General features: G+C 59.3%; 1 protein-coding gene across 10 annotated transcripts in view; it reads left to right on the forward strand.

Annotated features, from left to right (window-relative positions):
- Positions 1 to 20211, forward strand: part of CACNA1G (calcium voltage-gated channel subunit alpha1 G) — a 63748-nt gene that overhangs the window by 35128 nt on the left and 8409 nt on the right. For 6 of the 10 annotated variants that reach the window (XM_080681460.1, XM_080681466.1, XM_080681464.1 and 3 more), the window contains 18 exons: positions 466 to 550; positions 642 to 835; positions 1646 to 2077; positions 2981 to 3081; positions 3301 to 3424; positions 5370 to 5438; positions 5531 to 5715; positions 6560 to 6686; positions 8272 to 8397; positions 9184 to 9273; positions 10048 to 10240; positions 12024 to 12077; positions 17171 to 17322; positions 18325 to 18434; positions 19110 to 19243; positions 19517 to 19587; positions 19720 to 19798; positions 19889 to 20010. In XM_080681460.1, the coding sequence (XP_080537586.1) occupies positions 466 to 550; positions 642 to 835; positions 1646 to 2077; positions 2981 to 3081; positions 3301 to 3424; positions 5370 to 5438; positions 5531 to 5715; positions 6560 to 6686; positions 8272 to 8397; positions 9184 to 9273; positions 10048 to 10240; positions 12024 to 12077; positions 17171 to 17322; positions 18325 to 18434; positions 19110 to 19243; positions 19517 to 19587; positions 19720 to 19798; positions 19889 to 20010 (2448 nt within the window). Of the gene's footprint in view, positions 1 to 465; positions 551 to 641; positions 836 to 1645; positions 2078 to 2980; positions 3082 to 3300; positions 3425 to 5369; positions 5439 to 5530; positions 5716 to 6559; positions 6687 to 8271; positions 8398 to 9183; positions 9274 to 10047; positions 10262 to 12023; positions 12078 to 17170; positions 17323 to 18324; positions 18435 to 19109; positions 19244 to 19516; positions 19588 to 19719; positions 19799 to 19888; positions 20011 to 20211 lie in introns of all 10 variants that reach the window. The other 4 variants (XM_080681462.1, XM_080681467.1, XM_080681465.1 and 1 more) reach the window with 1 other exon arrangement.

Genomic DNA, 20211 nt, shown 5'->3' on the forward strand with positions numbered 1-20211 from the left:
GTCTGGGGTCTTTAAATTTCCTTCTGGGGTCCTCGGGGCTGAGGCTCCGGGAGGGCAGCCACGGAGGGAAGGCAGGGGGTGCAGGTGGCCTGTGGAACTGAGGCTCTAGTGACCACTCAGGTCCCCAGCTCCCCCTGGCCCAGGCCACCACCCACCCAGCTATCCTCTCTCCCCTCAGTCATTCTTGGAGCCAGTCCCAGCCAGGCTGGTTGTGCTGTGGGCTCTGGGGTTAACAGTGGCCTCTGAGGTGTGGCTGGTGGGAGACACAGGTGTTAGGGACCCTGGGGAGCCCCGGGCCCCACGCCTGGGTGGTCTGGTTGATGCTAGTGCATGTCTCGTGCCATGGTTGCTGGTCCCCGTGGCCTCTATGTGTAGTGTGTGCGTGTGAAGACAGGGAGACCTCCGTCCAGCCCGTTGACCCCTGCTTGGCCAGGTCCCTAATGGCCCACTGCTCCTCTCCCCTAGGGAGATGCCACCAAGTCCGAGTCGGAGCCTGATTTCTTCTCCCCCAGCCTGGATGGCGACGGGGACAGGAAGAAGCACTTGGCCTGTGCGTATCTGTCCTGGGGGTGGGGAGGTGTAGCCCCTGGCCCTGGGCCACCTTTGAGTGGGCTCAGGGTCTCCCCATCTCTCCCCTGTAGTGGTGTCCCTGGGAGAGCACCCGGAGCTTCGGAGGAGCCTGTTGCCCCCTCTCATCATCCACACGGCCGCCACGCCCATGTCGCTGCCCAAGAGCTCCAGCACTGGCCTGGCTGAGGCGCTGGGCCCTGCCTCCCGCCGCACCAGCAGCAGCGGGTCGGCGGAGCCCGGGGCAGCCCACGAGATGAAGTCACCGGTAGGGGTGCCTGTGGATGCCCAATGGTGGGAGATGTGAGGACATCAGGAAGGGAGAGAGGATGGAGGTGGGCAGGCCTGAGAAGATACCCCTGAGCCATGGGTGGACAAGCCCCGGGAGGTCGGTCAGGGCTGGTAACGCAGCCATGTGGAGGAGCCGTGGCCTTGGGCTCTAATCCTGCTTCTTCTGTCCCCAAACTGAGTGAGGCTCAGCCTCCGAGCCTCCTTTTAAAGTGTGTGTGTGTGGTGGTGGTGGTACCTCCTTAGTACCTTATCATGATAGGAGCAAACCCCATCTGGTCACTGATTCCAGACAGCTGCTCAGAGCGTTCTAGACACATTGAACCCTCATAGCACCCTTATGAGGTAGGTACTGTTACTATCCCTATTTGGGGACCTGCATCTCAGGTTGCCCAAGTGATTTGTGGGAAGCTCCGAAGCAAGTAGATGATGGAACCAGCATTTTCGTCCAGGAGGCCGGTGTCAGGGCCGACGCTCTGACCAGTACTCGATACTGCCACCAGCTGGTAGAAGACTTCTCTCACCAACTAAGTGTGGAATGGGTGCTCGTGTCCTATCTAGTGTACAGATGAGGAGCTGAGGTACAGAGAGGTTTAGTAACTTGGCCGAAGTCACACAGCTGGTTGGAGTAAGCCTGAACCGGAATCCAGGCCTCCGACACCAGGCTCCTGCCCATCGTGCCTCCGCACCTGGTGCGATGCCAGGAGGCTCACAGGAGATGGGGTGCATGTGGGGGAGGCAGGGCCACGTGGCCCTGGCTGAGACCACCCTCTCCTCTGCTCACCCCCAGCCGAGTGCCCGGAGCTCTCCGCACAGCCCCTGGAGCGCAGCAAGCAGCTGGGCCAGCAGGCGCTCCAGCCGCAACAGCCTGGGCCGGGCCCCCAGCCTGAAGCGGAGGAGCCTGAGTGGGGAGCGGAGGTCCCTGTTGTCGGGCGAGGGCCAGGAGAGCCAGGATGAAGAGGAGAGCTCGGAGGAGGAGCGGGCCAGCCCAGCAGGCAGCGACCATCGCCACCGGGGCTCCCTGGAGCGGGAGGCTAAGAGCTCCTTTGACCTGCCAGACACACTGCAGGTGCCGGGGCTGCACCGCACAGCCAGCAGCCGCAGCTCCGCCTCCGAGCATCAGGGCTGCAATGGCAAGTCAGCCTCGAGGCGCCTGGCCCAGGCCCTGCACCCCGACGACCCCCCACTGGATGGAGATGATGGCGATGACGAGGGCAACCTGGTGAGGCCCCTGTGGGCACAGTGACTCCCCCACCCCATCCCCGACCTTGAGTGAGAGGAGCTATGCCTGGCCTGGGGCAAGGGTGGACAGCCCCTCCCAGCTCTAGGGCATTCGGGAAGTTTACCATCACACCCAAGGGATATCAGGGTGCCAGCCCTGGAGGCCGAGCTTCAAACACCCCCTTTATTCCCTCTACTGGCCTCGCTGAGCCCCAGATTCTCATCATCCCCCGGGCTGTGTCTCTGCGGTCCTTGGTGGATATGAATGGTTTTGGACAGATGTGTATGAATCTTTCATGGTCCTCCCCCTGTGACTCAGAAAGACCCATCACTCATCTCTCTAAACTGATGCCCTCTCCTGTCCCCCTGTCTCATCTGGGCGTCATCACAGCCTCCACTTCACACCCTTCCTTACCCATTACCTCTCCCTCCCCTACCCACCTCCCCCACCTCCCGCAGTCCCCAGCCACCACCTTTAACCCTGGGATGGGGCACAGGGATCAGGACCTCCCAGTTAGCACGTGAGGAGAAGGGGTCAGGGTCCCCTCATCTCAGGTGTGTCTTTGAACAGACAGCTGTGATGGGTACAATGTTTGATAATTGATGCACTTCCAAGCCCAGCAGGGAGGGAAGGAGAATGGCAGGCGAGGGCTGAGCTGGAGGCAGAGATGGGAAAAGGTGGAGAGCTTGGACAAGGGGGAGGAGGGGAGATGAAGGACGTGAAGGATGCTCAGGGGACAAAGGGGCCTTAGAGGGAGATGGGAAGGTGGCTTTAGGAATACAGGAAGAAACACGGCTGGGGGAAGGTCGACGAGGAGTGGGGGCCGTGGAGCTGCTATCAAAGAACGAGGGGTTGGGGCCTTGGAGGCCTGGCCCTGCTCACACCCCTGTGATCCTCCCACAGAGCAAAGGGGAGCGGATGAGAGCGTGGATCCGAGCCCGGCTGCCTGCCTGCTGCCGAGAGCGAGACTCTTGGTCTGCCTACATCTTCCCTCCTCAGTCACGGTAAGCAGGGGGGCCCCTGGCCTGTACCCCAACCTCTCCTCACAGGAGATTATCCTGTGATGTCATCCCGGAGGTGTTAGAAGTGCCCCCAGACGTGGGAGTGTGTGAGACAGGGGCCTCGGGCTGGGAGGGCCCGGGAGGGGGAGGGGCCGCGGGCGATGCCTCTCACTGCTGCCCTGCCCTGCCTCCCGCTCAGCCTTGGCCTCTGTCCTGGAGCAGGTTCCGCCTCCTGTGTCACCGGATCATCACGCACAAGATGTTCGACCACGTGGTCCTCGTCATCATCTTCCTCAACTGCATCACCATTGCCATGGAGCGCCCCAAGATCGACCCGCACAGCGCTGTGAGTCCCCAGGATGACATGTGGTGGCTGTTGAGTGCCTGCTTGGTGCCAGGCCCCTCCCGGGTTAGCCAGCAGGGTGGGCAAGGAGACCCCGAACCACACAGAGGGAGGGAGCCAGGACTCCCCCTTAGGCCCCCCTGACTTCCACCCTTGCGACTGGCGCCTGTGTCCCTCTCCTGCCTCTGTCTCCCTTCTCTGACACACCAGCCCAACTGGGGGACTGGGCTCTGCTCCTTACCTGGGTGAAAAGTGAGCTCCGTCGCACCCGGCTATTTGCAGACGGCGTGTTTTCGTGAGCCAGAGCCTTGTGAGGCCCCTGTGTGAGTCGGTGAGTGTTGGGAAGATGCAAACAGCGAGACTGGTCCTGGCTGGGCAGAGCTGTCTTGCTTTCCCTGCTCCTGGCAAAGGGTCTCAGTTTCACCTATGACCCATGACCCATGACCCATGACCCATGCATTAATGGGGGATGCAGAACAAGAGAGGAAAGCTGCCTTGGCTCCCATGGTCCTGCCAGGTCACAACAAATAGGTTTTTAGGGGCACTGGGGGCGGGAGGGGGGACACTGGTCACTTCTGCTTGGCCGTGAACCTGTCAGTCCTTCTCAGAAGGAGAGGGCAGAGGCCTGAGTTTCAGGACATACTCCAAGGGGCCCAGCCTCTTCGGAGTGGGCCCAGCTGTTCTGGGAGCTCTCTCTCCCCAGCCTGGCATCATAGCCCCTCCCCCAACATGATTCTGGTCCAAGAGGGGTGGGTGCGGGTGGCTCTGTTGCCTCCCATGGCATCTTGCACCACTTGCTTAGAGGTGGTGCCCCGTCCCCCCTCACTGCCTCCACACCATTGTTCAGATGTCAGTGCCGTGGTGGCTTCTGGCTTCCATTAGGGTGGGCTCCAGCCAGGCGGGGGCGGGGGGTGGGGAGTAGAGCCCTGAGGGATGGAGGGGCCAGCCCAGGAAGAGGTGGATGAGTGAGCACAGCACTGGGGACTCCCACCGCTGGGCCTGTGTGGGGTGGGGCAAGGGCCGCGGGTTACACTGGCCCTGCCGCAGAGCTCTGCCACGGCCCCTGTGGCTCTCCCCCGACCTCTCCATTCGGCTCCTCCATCGCCAGCTGTCGCACGCATGCTTCTCTCTTTCTCCGTTTCTCTCTCTGACACTCACGCTCCGCCTGCTGCCTCTGCAGTCCTCTCCTCTCCTCTCTGGCCACCCAGCAATGGAATCCGCCAGCGATCAGGGGACTGGGCCGCCTTCTTCCCCTCCTGCCCCAGCCTGTGCCCAGCACAAGCCCTGCACCCGGGGAAGCACAGCCTGCACTCAGGCCCCCAGCTCGCCCGTGGCTCCGTTTCTGGAGCACACAGCAGAAAAGGGAGTCCGTGGAGCAGGAGGAGAGTAGAATGGGGGAGAGGGGTCGGAGATCAAGTTAAATCCTGCCCCAGTTTTAAGAAAGAAATCGGGATAGGGCCTGAGATATGGGGCTCAGCTAGCAGCACTGTGGTGGGATCATCCCCCCTCCAGGCCACTCTGGGAGGGGAGGAGTTCTGTTCAGGGCAAGGGAGCAGGTGAGTTAGGAGCCTAGCACTGTGTGTGTGTGTGTGTGAGAGAGAGAGAGAGAGACAGAGAAAGAGAGAGACAGAGAGACAGAGACAGAGAGAGAGAGAGAGACAGAGAGAGAGAGACAGAGACAGACAGAGACAGAGAGAGACAGACAGAGAGAGAGAGACAGAGACAGACAGAGACAGAGAGAGACAGACAGAGAGAGAGAGAGACAGACAGAGAGACAGAGAGAGACAGACAGAGAGAGAGGGCGGAGGCAGAGGAGCTTATCTGCCTTTCTGCCTTGTTGGGGAGGGCAGGGGTCGTTCTCTGAGTCGAATGTTGGTACGGTCCTGGTTTCGGTGTGCAGCGCAGGCTGGGCCCAAGGAATGCAACACCCGCCTGCTCTCTCTTGCAGGAGCGCATCTTCCTGACCCTCTCCAATTACGTCTTCACTGCGGTCTTCCTGGCGGAGATGACCGTGAAGGTGACGGGGTTGCGCTGGTTCCTGGGGGGTGGAGGGCAGGGCCGCGGACCCCGGGGGGGCGGTGGTGACAGTGGTGTGGCGGGCACCCCCAGGTGGTGGCGCTGGGCTGGTGCTTCGGGGAGCAGGCGTACCTGCGCAGCAGCTGGAACGTGCTGGACGGGCTGCTGGTGCTCATCTCCATCATCGACATCCTGGTATCCATGGTCTCGGACAGCGGCACCAAGATCCTGGGCATGTTGCGGGTGCTGCGGCTGCTGCGGACCCTGCGCCCGCTCAGGTGAGCCCCCGCCAGATGCTTCCTCGGGCCACCCCACCATGGGGCGAACCTCGCCTGCCCTGGCTTCCTGCTTGTGACCCCCACAGAGAACCCCCCCGCCATCATACGGGCTGAGGAGTTCCTGGCCTTGGGCACCTCCCTCAGGGACACCCCCTAGAGGACATATTGCCCAGAGCGGCTGTGCCCCTGGCCTTGTGCAAGGCACAGTACAAAGGGCCCTGGGTGGTACCTTCAAGGGTGGCACTGCCCTCCCTGGTGAAGCCGCACACTCCTTTCCTTACTTTCTTCACCTTCACCTCTCGGGGGTCACCCTCCGGATGGAGCAGGGGCCCCACCCTCTCAGGAAACCCTCCCCAGGGAGGCAGTCACCTCCCCTCCCCAGGCCAGAGGCAGAACTGTCCTTGGCTGGGGACACGGATGGGGACTATGCTGACTGACGACTGATGCTTCCCAAGCTGTGACAAGCCACGCCCCTTTTCCTCCCTGCTCGCCCCCTGCATGCTCCGCACAAATGTCTGTCCCTGTCCTCGCAACACACTGCATCCCCGGGGAACACCTTTCCTGAACACCTACCTACCTCTACCAGGTCATCTTTGACATCCTGGGAGGGGAAATGAGAGTGGGAGTGTCTGCTTCCTCTTTTGAGAGATTGTGGGTGGGAATCCCGGTGGCAGAGGTCCCGGGAAAAGAAGACCGCTCTGCCCAGCCAGCCCAGAAAGCCAACCTCTTCCCTCAACCTGAGTCCAGGGGACCAAGGAACCAAGATTGGGAGGCGGGGCAGCAGGGCAAGAGGCAGGGGAGTGTCCGAGCTGGGGGAACCCCTCTGATCCCCTTCCCTCCCCAGGGTAATCAGCCGGGCACAGGGCCTGAAGCTGGTGGTAGAAACGCTGATGTCCTCGCTGAAACCCATCGGCAACATTGTGGTCATCTGTTGTGCCTTCTTCATCATTTTTGGCATCCTGGGGGTGCAGGTTTGTGGAGGTCGTGGCGGGGGAGGGGGGGCCAGCTGTCAGCCGAAGCCTGAGGAGTGGCTTTCCTCTTGGTCCTTGGATGGCGAGGCCCAAGCTGGGGCCACCTTTTATTCCAGAAAGGAATGAGCAGGGCTGCCTTCCCCCAGGCCTCGGGCCTTGGGCCTCTTTGCCGCCTGGGCACTTTGTAGAAAACTGGAAGCCTGGAAGAGGGCCCCGAAGGGGGCGCGGGCCTCAGAGAGGCTTCTGACCTGTGACAGCTGCAGGCTGCTGTTCCACCCCCTTCGCGCACTGCACTTGGAGTGCAGATGCTGGCACAGGCCCACCGTCTGCTCCGGGATCCCCTCCCTGCCTTCCCTGCTGGAGTGGGATGGGCTGCAGGCCAGGCCTGGGGATCCAGGACCCAGACAGCTGGGCCAGGTTAGCGGCGTGCTGGCAGGCAGGCGGGTGTAGACCCCAGACAAGGCAGGAAGTGGGGGCTGCAGGGGAAACTTGGCCTCTGGCCCAGGGAGGGAACTTGGCTTTGGAGGAAACAGAGTGGGAGCTGCCTGTAGGATTCCGCAGGCGCCTCTGGGAGCCCCTCCACCCTGTCTTCCCGAGCTGCTGGCTCCAGCTGTTTCAGCTGCAGGGTAGACAGCTGGCTGTTGGGGCAGCAGGGGAGCTCCTGGGTGGCTACCCCTGTCCCCCTCCTTTCCTTTGACTTTCTGGATGTCTTCTCTGCCCTGGGGAGGGGATGGGGCTGTTCCAGGTTTCCTGGAATTCTCTAGCCCCGGGGACCCGGCTCAGGTACAGTTGCCAAGGCTGTGTGGTGCTTCCCTGCACGACCAGTGCCCCTTCCCTTCCCTTCCCTCTCTTCCCAGCCTGCTTGGATGAGGAGAGGGAACCGTTGTTGAGCCCTGTCTGGGGCTCTTCCAGGGGTTTTAGGTCTGTCCTGAGCAGCTGCCCAGGCCCCCTGGTCCTCGTTCCTCAAATCCCTTCCTCACCCACAGTCATAGCCTGGTCTGTTCTGGAATGAGGGTGAGCTGTTCAGTCACACAGACCTGAGCTTGAGCTCCCTTTTTGGTCGTATAAGGTTATACAACCTTAGCGAGTGAATTTACTTTTCTGAGCCTCAGTTTTCCTCATCTGTAAAGTGGGGTCAGTAATACCTAGCCCACCCCCACCATTAAGCCAGATCACTTGGCCCCTCTCCCAGACTGTGTGATGCAGTGGGTCTGGGTGGACCTGAGAATTGGTAATTATAGCACATTCCCAGATGATGCTGATGCTGGTCCAGGGACTCCACTTGGAGAACCAGCCCCCCAGCCCTTTGTAGTAAAAGAATGGCTATTCCGGCCCTTTCACCCGTTTTTCAGTAGCCACCCTTCCCTCCCCTCTCTAGGGCTCTGCTCCAAGGAGCCCAGAGGAAGGGGTGCCTTTAGGGGAGGGTCCCTGACTCCGCTGATCCCAGGGCTGAGCCCCCTACCTCACCCAGGATGCGCGCAGAGCTGTTAGGCCCCAGGGCTGCTAGGAGAGGTGGGGCTGGGAGTTCTGGGCATCCGGTGGTCACAGCTCACTTCTTCCTGTCTCCGGGTACACGCGTGTCCAGCTCTTCAAAGGGAAGTTCTTCGTGTGCCAGGGTGAGGACACCAGGAACATCACCAACAAGTCTGACTGTGCCGAAGCCAGTTACCGGTGGGTCCGGCACAAATACAACTTTGACAACCTCGGCCAGGTGAGCCCCAGGCTGTGAGGTGGAGGTGGGAGTGGTGGCAGGAGGCCCCAGAGGACACAAGTCCGGCTTAATGATGCCCGCAGGGCAGTGGACTTGCCAGAGCCTGTCTCCTCGGCTGGTCAGTGGATCCTAGTGGTGTCGCCCTTGGAGGCCCACAGGAAGGGTGCAGTGAGACGAGGTGTATGTTTTCATCTCCTGGCACAGGCACAGTGTCAAGACGATTCCTTTTCTCACTCCACATTCACAGAAACAGAGAGATGTACAAAAAGAAGTACTTCCCTCAGTTTTACGCCCTGGTTGGTTTGGCTCAATGGATAGAGCATCAGCCTGTGGACTGAAAGGTCCCAGGTTCGATTCCAGCCAAGGGCACATGTCTGGGTTGCCGGCTCGATCCCCAGGAGGGGGCGTGCAAGAGGCAGCCAATCAATGATTCTCTCTCATCATTGATGTTTCTATCTCTCTCTCCCTCTCCCTTCCTCTCTAAAACCAATAAAATATATTTAAAAAAAAAAAAAAAGTACTTCCCTCCGTTTTGTGGGTGTGTTTCCCTGGCCCAACCTGGTTTTGGTTTCTGAAGTTCAGAGGGTCTGATCGCGTCCCACGGTTCTTCTGGTTTCATACCAGCTTCGGAGCCCGCCAGGGGCCTGGAGTGTGACCCCAGCCTGACCTCAGGGGCTGGGGTCCCCCAAGCTGCTGCCAGGAGGTGCTTTGAGGACAGGTAGTGGGTGGTTTGGCCACACATCCTAGATTTCCGATGGTCTCCTCTCCTTCTCCCCCTCCCCCTAGGCCCTGATGTCCCTGTTCGTGCTGGCCTCCAAGGACGGCTGGGTGGACATCATGTACGATGGGCTGGATGCCGTGGGTGTGGACCAGCAGGTAGGGCCGAGGTGGGCAGGACCCATGTTTGGGCTGAGGGCACTCAGCATGGGCCGACGCCAGGCATGACAAGTGCAAACACTAGAGAGAAAGAGGGCAAGGCAGGCTGGGAAAACGCCATCGAAGAGGCATTGCCTCTCACGGCAGAGGCTGTAACTGGCCGCCTGAGGGCCAAACCCAGGCATGTCTTATTGGCTTTGCAACATGTTTAAATATTTTGAATTAGTGGTAAGCATTTAAAAACTGGCGAATGGCACATGAAAATCCAGACTTGGGCCTGCTCAGGAGAAATCCAAAGATCTGGGAACACTGGACTTGCATTCCCCGAGGCTAGAATCAGCAGGAACAAAGACGCAGCTTACCCTTTAGATCAGCTATGGGCAAACTACGGCCCGCGGGCCGGATCCGGCTCTTCTATCCGGTTCTCTTGCTCTCCCCTCCGCTCCTTTACTTTGAATTTATATTAGTTCGCACAAACACTCCATCCATGCTTTTGTTCCGGCCCTCCGGTCCAGTTTAAGAACCCATTGTGGCCCTCGAGTCAAAAAGTTTGCCCACCCTTGCTTTAGATAGAGCCTCTCTCCACTTGGCCACAGTCCCCACCCCTCCCTACTGCCGAACACTGAACCCACACGGTTTGTTTCTATCCCCTGCTGGGTCCCTATAGCTCACTGAGTTTGTGGACCCTGTCTTAAAGGTCTCAGGTGATGGGGCAGCACCTGAGACAGTCCCCTGGGGCTGATGGCTCCTCCTGTCCTTCCTGCTCCCTGCCAGCCCATCATGAACCACAACCCCTGGATGCTCCTGTACTTCATCTCCTTCCTGCTCATTGTGGCCTTCTTTGTCCTGAACATGTTTGTGGGCGTGGTGGTGGAGAACTTCCACAAGTGTCGGCAGCACCAGGAGGAGGAGGAGGCCCGGCGGCGGGAGGAGAAGCGGCTGCGGAGACTGGAGAAAAAGAGAAGGAGTAAGGAGAAGCAGATGGCTGGTCGGTAGTCTTTCCACATCTCTCTGAGTCGTGCTTGACCTTGGCCTTGCGACTGTAGGGGGCCAGGGGCTGAGGCTGGGGCTGGGGGCAGGGAGACGCTGCTCCCACCCCCCGTCTTCACCTCCTCCCCCACAAGAGCATGTCAGCCTTTAGAGCCAGCATGAAGCAGACCGGTTCAGCCCCGTGGGGGAGGGGAGCCACCCCCACCCTGCGGGGCTCCCCAGGTCTCAGCATCATACTCCGGAGATGATTCCAGGGGAGTTGTGCACAACCTCTCCCAGCTCAACTCTCAGAGGAGCCTCATGGGATGAGAATCATGCTCCATTGTCCGGGGCCAGTGTCCAGAGACCCAGGGGTTGGCCCAGATGCCAACCTTGCCCGGCCCCGGGCTGGCACGCAAGCGTCTTGAACCTGTGCCTGCCTAGTGTCTAGCTGCTGAGCAAGGTCTCGACAGAGGTTGCCAATGGACAGCAGCGAGAGGGGACCCCAGACCCCCTCTCCCTTCCCATCTCCAGCAAAACTCCCTGCCTTCCTGACGGTCAGTTTTTAGCCAAGCTGTAAAAAAAAATAAAAATAAAAAAATGTCCTGTCTCAGGGAAGGTCTGAGGTCACAGGAACTCTAAGCACATGACTCTCTGGCCTTAGAGCCTTCAGCCCCCTCACCTGTGACTCCAACATTTCTTGGCATTGGCTGGTTGAGGCCCCTCCCCAGCCCTCCCCACGCTCTTCTGCCATGAGACTAAGGGAAAAGACACACAGATTGCAGGAAGGACGGACGAGACGTGACAGGTGAAGGAGCCCCTTTGTTCCTCAGAGTCTCCAGGTGCGCCTGCACCTGTCTTCGGGGCTCCTGCCTGCCTGCCTGTCTGGTACCCAGTAATCTCCATGATTCTCTCTTCCTGTCACTGCCCACGTTTCTCCACGTGTCTCTGTGTGTGGGTTTCTCTAAGCCTTTGTGTGTCTGTCTCTGTTTGGTCTGCGGGTTTCCCTTTCTCTCTCCACCTTTTCACAAACCGTCTTCATTCCGCCGATAAGCTGGGTGCAGTGAGTTTGCTCTTTGGTGTGTTGACATGTGAGTACCACCAAATGGGTGCGGGTAGGGCAGAGCCCGTGTGCCCTGGGAGAGGCGGGGCCGCTCAGGCAGGCGTTGAGGGGATACTGGCCTCTGGGCAGTAGCAGGTGGTGCAGTTGTCCCTGTCCCACATCCTCCATACCTGTGTCCCCGGCGAACCGCTCAGCTCTGGGGTAGGGGTCCCCTCTTGGCTCGCTCTGTGAGTGTCTAAAGCTGAGCAGGCGCATCGCCCCCAGCAGCCATGCTCCCACCCCTGCTCCATCCCCCCTTCCCTCCTTGCAGTCTGCCTTCTCGGCAGGGCATCTGCAGACGGAATTCTTTTTGGCAGGAGGCACTTGTGGCCCTGCCTGACCAGCTGGCTCCCCTTCTGGGGTCTGGAGCCGCCTCAGGTGCTGCTGAGGCCGGGGCACAGGTAGGCGTGGACATCTGTTCTGATGACAGGTTGCCTGCCCCTCCCTGTGCTCGATTCCCTGTCCCCGTGACCCTGTCGAGTTGGCTGAATAGCTCCTTTTCCTCAAGTGCTCTGTGCCCCGAGCTTGGGGCTGGACACTGAGACCAGCCACCCACGCTCAGCACACCCCATCCATAGGCGGAGTGAGGGTCCGAGCCGAGGGGGAGCGAGCTGCTGAGGGGGCCCTGCCCAGCCCGCCAGGTCCGGCCAGTGACCCATGTCGTGTTTCGTTCTTTTAGATCTAATGCTGGACGATGTAATTGCTTCCGGCAGCTCCGCCAGCGCGGCGCCAGGTACTGCGTCTGGGATTGTGGGTTCCAGGGTGTGGCCCGGGGGTGGTCAGGCCCTGCCTGCCCCCAGGCCCGCCTCGTGGGTTTGGGGACCTCCTCTTTGCTGCCTCTCCACGGCTCATTGGTTCTATCCTCTCGGGGCGAAGGGGTGAGGGTCCCTGGGGTGCTGGGCTCCGGGTCCTCCCATAGACCTGTGCTGCGCTCGCTGGATGGGAGGTGAGGGTCTCAGCACCCCCTCCCTCAGGCACCTGTTGAAGGACCCACCTTCTCTTCTCAGGCTCCCCACGCCCGAGCTCCCCAGCCCCCTGCTGCCTCTTCCCACTCCTGCTCCTTCTCCCGGGTCACACACCGTTCGCTTATTAGAGCTGCAAATCTCTCCCATCTCCTTTCGTCTGAAGGGGAGACTTTGATCAAGTGAGCAGGATGAGAGGAGCAGAGAGGGGAAGGATTTGTTTTAAAAATGTAACGGTGAATAATTGAACAGACTCATTAATCGTCCAGTAATCACGGTGGCCATGTCATCGCTACAAACAGCAGGACTTGGGAATCCGAGGCCTGAGTTAGCCATCAGCTTCTCCCCGAAACGCACGATTTGGGAGTGAGTTGGGTCCTTCTCTTTGAGAGCCGGTCTCTGGGAAGCCTTCCCGGTCCTGCCCTCCCTGGGTCCTCGGCGCCTGCTCTGCCGACACGTCCCCCAGACGGAAGTTCGGAGGTCATGAGAATCTGGGTCAGGGTAGTGGGACCTCAGTTACACCCTCTGATGTCTCCACGCAGTGGTTCCCAACCTGTTTATCCCCAAGGGCCCCCCCTTATTATCGCCAACAAACCCCACATGATTACAAGTCTGTTTTTGAAGTTAAGAGCCCTTCAATAATGACTTTGTTTCGGTTTTTGCTAATCAAAGGCACATGTAATTGCTAATCAGAGCTTCTAAGCCGCAGAAGGTTTCACACTGAATGGTGGCAAAACACACACACACACACACAAGCAAAACAAAACAAAAAACATGTTGCCATTCAGTTCATCTGTGGGCTCTTAACACAGGCGTATGTGTGACTTCTTTTAAGCTTTTGGAAATATTGAAAGGAACCTAAGAACCCCCATGTGGCTGCCTTCTCAAGCTGCTGAGGGCGTGGGGCTTCAGGCTGGGGACCACTGGGCTAAGCCTTTCTCCCCTGTTCCGCACTCCCCCCCGAAACAAGACTCCGGCAGACACTGCCCTGTGGGTGTTGGGCTATCTGAGCTACAGGGGCTCAGGGACCCCCCACCCCCGGTGTGGGAGGGCATCCCTGAGGCCCTAGGTGGATGGCTGTCTGCTGGCCCCATGGTGCAGGCGTCTCCAGCTGGTCTGTCTGGATTGCCTGGGTCCACTCTCTGCGTCAGGCTATACTGCAGCTCCAGATGTGTTGGGGGGTGAGGAGAAGGTGGGAGGCCGTAGCCTTCAGTTTTTCCCTTGTGGGTTCACCTGGTCTGCAGACTGAAGTGTCCACACTGTAGCATCGGGCTGGGCCACAGGAGCTGCTCCACCACGAACCAGCACATGCAGACTCACAGCCTCTGAGAAATGACACGCCGGCTCGATGCTAAACACCCTCGTTACTCTCACGCCGTACCCCCACTCTGGGGACATTCTGTGTGCTCCTGTTGGCACATGAGAGTATGTACACTGATTACAGTAGTGTGTGTTACCTTTCCAGCCGGTCATGGATGCTCAGAGACCCTGAAGAGGGCCTCAGATCATCCCATATCCCTCTCCCAGATCTGGGGTCCCGGGTGGTCCATACCTGAGCTTTTCAAATCTCTGTGTGCAAAAGAATTGCCCAGAGAGCATATTAAAATACAGATTCCTGAGCCCCACCTAGAAGTGCTCACGGTGTGGACTGGGGCAGGAGGTGAGCATCTGCATTTCCAGTCTTTTCCCAGGGGCCGGCGATGGTGCTGAGTAGCCTATCCCAGTGGTCAGCAAACTCATTAGTCAACAGAGCGGCAAACCGCGGATGCGGCTCGCGAGCCGCGGTTTGCCGACCACTGGCCTATCCCACAGTGTCCCCGGGATGACGTCACCCCCCCCCCCCCCCAGCCTGGGCCTTCAGGAATCCAACACCTCCCTGCTAACACCAGTGCTGTACCCAGCGGGAGGGGTTCAGCCAGACCCCAGGGAGAGGCCAGCGGGAAAAGGCTTTGGTTACCAGGGCAATGGGCCTAACTGGCCACCTGGGTCCAGCCTGAGCAGTCAGGTTAGCCCCAAGCGACCACGTGGCCTTCGGCACCAGCTCCACTCCCACCGCACCTGTGTGGGACGCCTGCCTGCACTGCCCTCTCCTTTCCCACTGAACCCAGCGGGCAGGCTTGGCTGCGGCAGCTGATGGTGTGGCCTCTGCGGTGGGGGCCTGCGTCTCCCCCTTCCGCCTACTCCCTGCCACTCTCCTTTGCAAATCCTCGGGCTCCCAGTGACCCCTACTAACTCTGTGCCTGCTGCCCTCACTCAGCCCACACCCTCCCTGCACCTCTCCTGTGTTCCTGCCCCTGACTGGGGGCTGGGCAGTCCCGGGGTGCCCTTCTCCCCACTGTCTGACTCTGGTATTTTCTCTGCCTAAAACAGCTCATACTGTTGGGAGGCAGGGAGATGGGGCCAGGGCTGCCAACATGCCAGGGACCACTGGTTTGGGCCCCGCCTGGGCAATGACCAGAGCTCTTGGAGCAGCAGATCCACACAAGGCTCCTCCCTCCTCCAGAGGGTGGGGAGGGGGGCGTCTCTGGTTCTGCTGGGAGCCCAGGTGCTGCCTATAAAACCACGGGCTAGGGAGCAGAAAGGGGGTGTCATCATTCAGAGCCAAACAGCGAGGGCCTTTGGCGAGCTCTCCGAGGGCATCCTCTGGGCCAAAGCCCCAGCTGTGGGTCTGAGCCCACCTGGCAGCTGCCGGGGGCCTCGAGCTGGGAGTTCAGGTCCGGGCTCTGTCACTGCCTCCCAGTGTGTGGACGACTCGCTTTCTGCTGGCCTTGTTCTCTTCCTCGGTGAAACAAAGGGGTTGGCCCTGGTGCACTTTGACCTGTGCTCTAACGGGTTTTCCAGCAGCCTCTGCCCCCGCTGGTCTAGGTTGGGGGTGGGGGTGGAAGGGCATTTGCACACACCTCAGGGGCCTGGGACCGACCGGCCGGTCAGTCGCTATGAGCAGATGCCCTGCCTCAGTCGTCCTGCCCCTACTTTCTCTCTGGGCCCCTTGGAGGAGGGGGTCCCTGGCCAGATGGCAGAGGTGGAAGCAGAGGTTTACTTGACCCTGGGGCGGCCTATGCAGTCAGACTGGGGTGAGAGGGGAGAGGGGTCACTCTCCCAACCTCTCCTCTGCATTGTCTCAGCTAATAATGGGGCTAATAAGGAGCCACTTTTTCTAACCTAATTGTATTCAAACATTTTAGTTAATTCTCCATTCATATTTTAGCATAATGGACTCGGTGCTCTCGGCACTTATGGAGATTAATGCAGAGAAAGAGTTCCAGCTGCTAAAGCAACACGGGCGACTAGCGCCCTCTGGTTCTGTGGGTACTGAAGGAAGGAAGGAAGAGGCCCCCTCGCCTGGTCCACCCTCCACCATCGCCCTGTGGATGACCCGCGGCCTCCCGCTGTCCCCTCTCCACCGCCACCCTCCTGGGGGTCAGGAGGGCCGCCTGAGCAAACAAAGCCACCGCTGGCTGGCCCGAGCCTGAAGGCAAAGCGATGACCTAGCACACCCTGTGATGCACCCAAATATTCTAGACCTGCTGCCTCTTGGTCATCCACACCTCAGGGCCGATGCTGGACCGTGGCGCCGGGCGAGGCTGAACGTGCAGCTCTTGGGCACTCTTCTTCCTTCGGCCTTTGGTGGGGGCCCACCCAGGCCACTCCCTGCCTCAGTTTACCTCTCTGTTCAACAGTCCTCTGCATGGGAAAGGACAATTATAGATGAGCTGGCCTCGGCCCAAAGCTTCCTGCTGCCCCTGAGCCAGCCACCCCTGGCACAGGCCTCAGAGGCTGCAGCCTTTGCTAGCTGGCTTTCGCCCTAGACTTCCTGAGGGGGAAGGGCTGTCTGGGACCTGAGGCTGCCCCCGCCTCCCGTGGGAAGCCTCTTTTTCCTTGTGGCTGCTGGGAGACCATTCTGTCAACCACCCCTGGATGGCATGTATCCCCAACTTGGCCTGGCCTTTCCCCAGCACCTGGAGGAGGCTCCCCGACCCCCTGTAATCTCTTGCCTTCAAATGCATTCTGCCTGCGTAACAGGCCAGCGTTCTGGCACCATGATTTTTATAACTAAGTGATTCCCTAATTGCAAGAGAAAGAGTATGCCTCTGACAGATCTCAGACAGTGCTTTCAGCCCAGCCTGCATCTAATGCTGCCCTGGCCCCTGGAGCAGGCTGGGCTGCCTCATTAGAAACTGGGTGAGTCCTGCAAGTGGGGTCCTCCCAGATGAGCCTGGGGCAGAGCAGGGCCCTGTGGCCTCCGCTCTGCCCTCTTGCACATGAGGGTGCAGGAGGCCCAGGCCCTGCCTCCCCGGAGGCCCTCTGGGGGCGGGGGGGAGGGGTGGTGTCAGTGCAGCCCGCCAAGAAGATGTCCAATTTCCAATCTCCGGTTTTATCTCCAAATCCCAGCTCTGTGTAATCTCCTCCGCTGCCCTCAAGGGCTGCTCGGTGAAGGAGCAAGAGCCTTCGCCTCTCTGTTGATGGAGTTTCCTCCGAGCCTGATAAGACCGGTTGTTTTTCATCTTATTGATCTGGCCTGGTTGCGGAACACCGAGTCGAGGGAGTTATGAGGGGCTGGTGGATTTTGGAAGCTGCCTCAGGGCGGGGGCTCACCTAGTGTCTAATGTGGGTGGGGAGCTCTGCATGTCCTGACCCCTTCTGCACCCAACTGTAGCCAGTAGCACAGATGCTTGGAGGGGCGATGCCGAGAGAGCTTCCCCCCGGCCCCCTGAAAAGGAAGTAAACAGAGGGCGAGGGTGCTGATGATCCCGGAATGTTTCAGCTCGGGCGTTAGAAGCTGGTGGCTATGAGGGACTGTGGGCGGAGGGGGCTCAGGGGTCAGGGCCCCACGGCTGCTCTGCTCTCCTCCTGGCCCCCCCAGAAGCCCAGTGCAAACCCTACTACTCGGACTACTCCCGCTTCCGGCTCCTCGTCCACAACTTCTGCACCAGCCACTACCTGGATCTCTTCATCACGGGTGTCATTGGGCTGAACGTGGTCACCATGGCCATGGAGCACTACCAGCAGCCCCAGGTAGGAGTGAGTGGCCAGCCATGTGGGCCCTGCCTCCTGCTGTGGGACCTCGGGGTGAGACCAGCCCAGCCTGAGCTGGCACTCTGCATGGGTTCCTCCTGTACCCCTCTCTCCACCCTGGGAGGTGGGTCTCATCTTGGTTTAACAGATGAGGACACTGAGCCTCAGAGAGGTTAATTGACTTGACCAAGGCCTCAAAGCTGGAAAGTAGAGGACCTGACTTCCTCACCCAGCACATACGGATTGAGTGCCTACCCTGTGCTGAGCTCTGGACCTGTGAGGGTAAAGAAGGCAGACTGGCCCTAGCCAGTGTTGCTACATGGTTAGAGCATTGGCCCAGGCACAGAAGGGTCTCGGGTTTGATCCCCAGTCCCAGTTGGGGCATGTGTGGGAAGCAACCAATCCATGGTGTCTCTCTCACATTGATGTTTCTCTGTTTCTCACTCTCTCTTCCACTTCCTTCCTTCCTCCCTTCCACTCTCTCTAAAAAAAATCAATGGAAAAAATATCCTTAGGTGAGGATTAACAAAAATAAAATAAATTTAAAAAGAAGGCAGACTAGTGCCAGCCCTTCTGGAGTGTAGGTTCTAGTGAGTGTCCAGCCCCCAAACTCACCAACAATCTTGCCACTCCTCAAGTCAGCTTTCATCAGCTGCCCTCCTGGCCTCAGTTTTCCCATCTGTAAAATAGGAACATTGAACTGGTAATGCACAAGGCCCCTTCCAGTTCTTGCATTCTCTGCCTTCCAGCACATTTGTCATGGGGGCTCCTCACCATCCCTCAAGGAGAGAGATCCTTTAGCACAGAGTCTGGATTATGCACGAGAATGAGGACCCTACTCTGTCCGAGAGTAGTAAGCAGTGGTCAGCCAACATGGCGGGAACAGAGAAGAAAGGTCCTCTCAGACTCACCCTGTCTCCCAGATCTGGGAGGTATGATTGGCAGGGGTGGGGGCAGCAGGTATCATCCTTGGCCTTATCCATCATGCCCCATCCCTGCCAGATCCTGGACGAGGCTCTGAAGATCTGCAACTACATCTTCACCATCATCTTCGTCTTGGAGTCAGTCTTCAAACTCGTGGCCTTTGGCTTCCGCCGGTTCTTCCAGGACAGGTAACAGAGGGGAAGGGGACGGGTGACAGAGGAGGGTTTGGGAGTGGGGGAGGGCCTAGAGCCTGAAGACCTTTCTTGACTCCTGAGATTCAGCCCAGGACCTACCAAGGGCTGATGGTGGGGTGAGCTGTGTGATACCCAGGGCCTGGGAGAGGGGAGAGAAGGAAGGGAACTTGACGCGACAGGGCCTGGGGGACCGTGGCAGCTGGAAATCCATGTGGCCTAGACTGGGGCTTAAGAGCGGAGAGCGTGGAGCCAGACTGGCTGGACCAGATTTGAATCCTGGCTCTACCACTTAGAAACTGGTGACCTTGAGTAAGTGACTTAAAATCTCTGTGCCTCCATTTCCTCTCCTGTAAAATGGGAGATAATATATCCATATCACAGAGTTGTAAAGAGTTCCTATTTATAAAGCCCTTAGAACAGTGCTTGGCACATAGCAAACAGCATTGAAGCGCTAAATGAAACAGCAAATGAATAACAATGAAGAGCAGAGGCCCTCAAGCTAAAGTCATAGCCCTGCCTATGCCACCGACTGGACGGGCTACTTGACCATGGACAAGTGACCTCCACTCTCCTTTCTGTAACCCAAACTGCCTCCTCCTCCTCTTCAGAGCCCCCACCCCACCCCACCCCCGACACACACACTCAGGGATCTGTGTCCTGGGTTTCCAGGTGGAACCAGCTGGACCTGGCCATTGTGCTGCTGTCCATCATGGGCATCACGCTGGAGGAGATCGAGGTCAATGCCTCACTGCCCATCAACCCCACCATAATCCGCATCATGAGGGTGCTGCGCATCGCCCGAGGTCAGTGGCCAGCTGCCTGCCCACCACACTCACCCTCCCTGGGTGACCGGCCCCGGGGGGATTGCAGGGGTCGGCTCGGGCGCTGGCCAGGGACTGGGTAGGTGTGGGTTCCTGTGGGTATTTCTCCCAGCCTCCGCCAAAGGGGACGATTGGGCTGGGCTGAGGGTGGCAGTGGAGCCATGGCAGCTACCCGCCCTGGCCCTGGCCGTGGCCCCACCAGCTACGTGACCTGGGACTCAGAGGGGCCAGCTCACGATTCTGTCCTTTCTGCAGTGCTAAAGCTGCTGAAGATGGCTGTGGGCATGCGGGCGCTGCTGGACACAGTGATGCAGGCCCTGCCCCAGGTAGCTGGGAGGTGGGGGCAGGTGGGAGGGGTCCTCTCAGGGCGGGAGGTGCTCTCCGAAGGGGTGGGGGGCTCAGGGAAGCTGGCTGGGAGATCCAGCGGCACCTTTTCCATTTCTTTTCCTCTTTTCCAGGTGGGGAACCTGGGACTTCTCTTCATGTTGTTGTTTTTCATCTTTGCAGCTCTGGGCGTGGAGCTCTTTGGAGACCTGGGTGAGTCGGGGTGGGGAGGGTGGAGGAGCCAGGCCTGGGGACCCGGGCCTCCTGGACTAACTCGGGCCTCTCTCCCCTTCCTGCCTCCAGAGTGTGATGAGACGCACCCCTGCGAGGGCCTGGGCCGGCATGCCACCTTCCGGAACTTTGGCATGGCCTTTCTGACCCTCTTCCGAGTCTCCACAGGTGACAACTGGAATGGCATTATGAAGGTGAGAGCCGCCTGCAGTGGGGTACCCCCAGAGCTGGCTTGGGCCCCAAAAGACAGCCCTACATCTTGAGCCAAGATTCCTTGGCGAGATGTGACTAAAAGCATGTGCCCTTCCATCCCCCATGCGGGGACACCGGACCTCCCTCTCCACCAGTCATGTTCTGACTCACGCTTCCCAGGCCAGTGTCTAACGCTCTCCTCC

This window comes from Plecotus auritus (assembly GCF_963455305.1).
Source record: "Plecotus auritus genome assembly, chromosome: 7".
Classification (NCBI taxonomy): Eukaryota; Metazoa; Chordata; class Mammalia; order Chiroptera; family Vespertilionidae; genus Plecotus; species Plecotus auritus.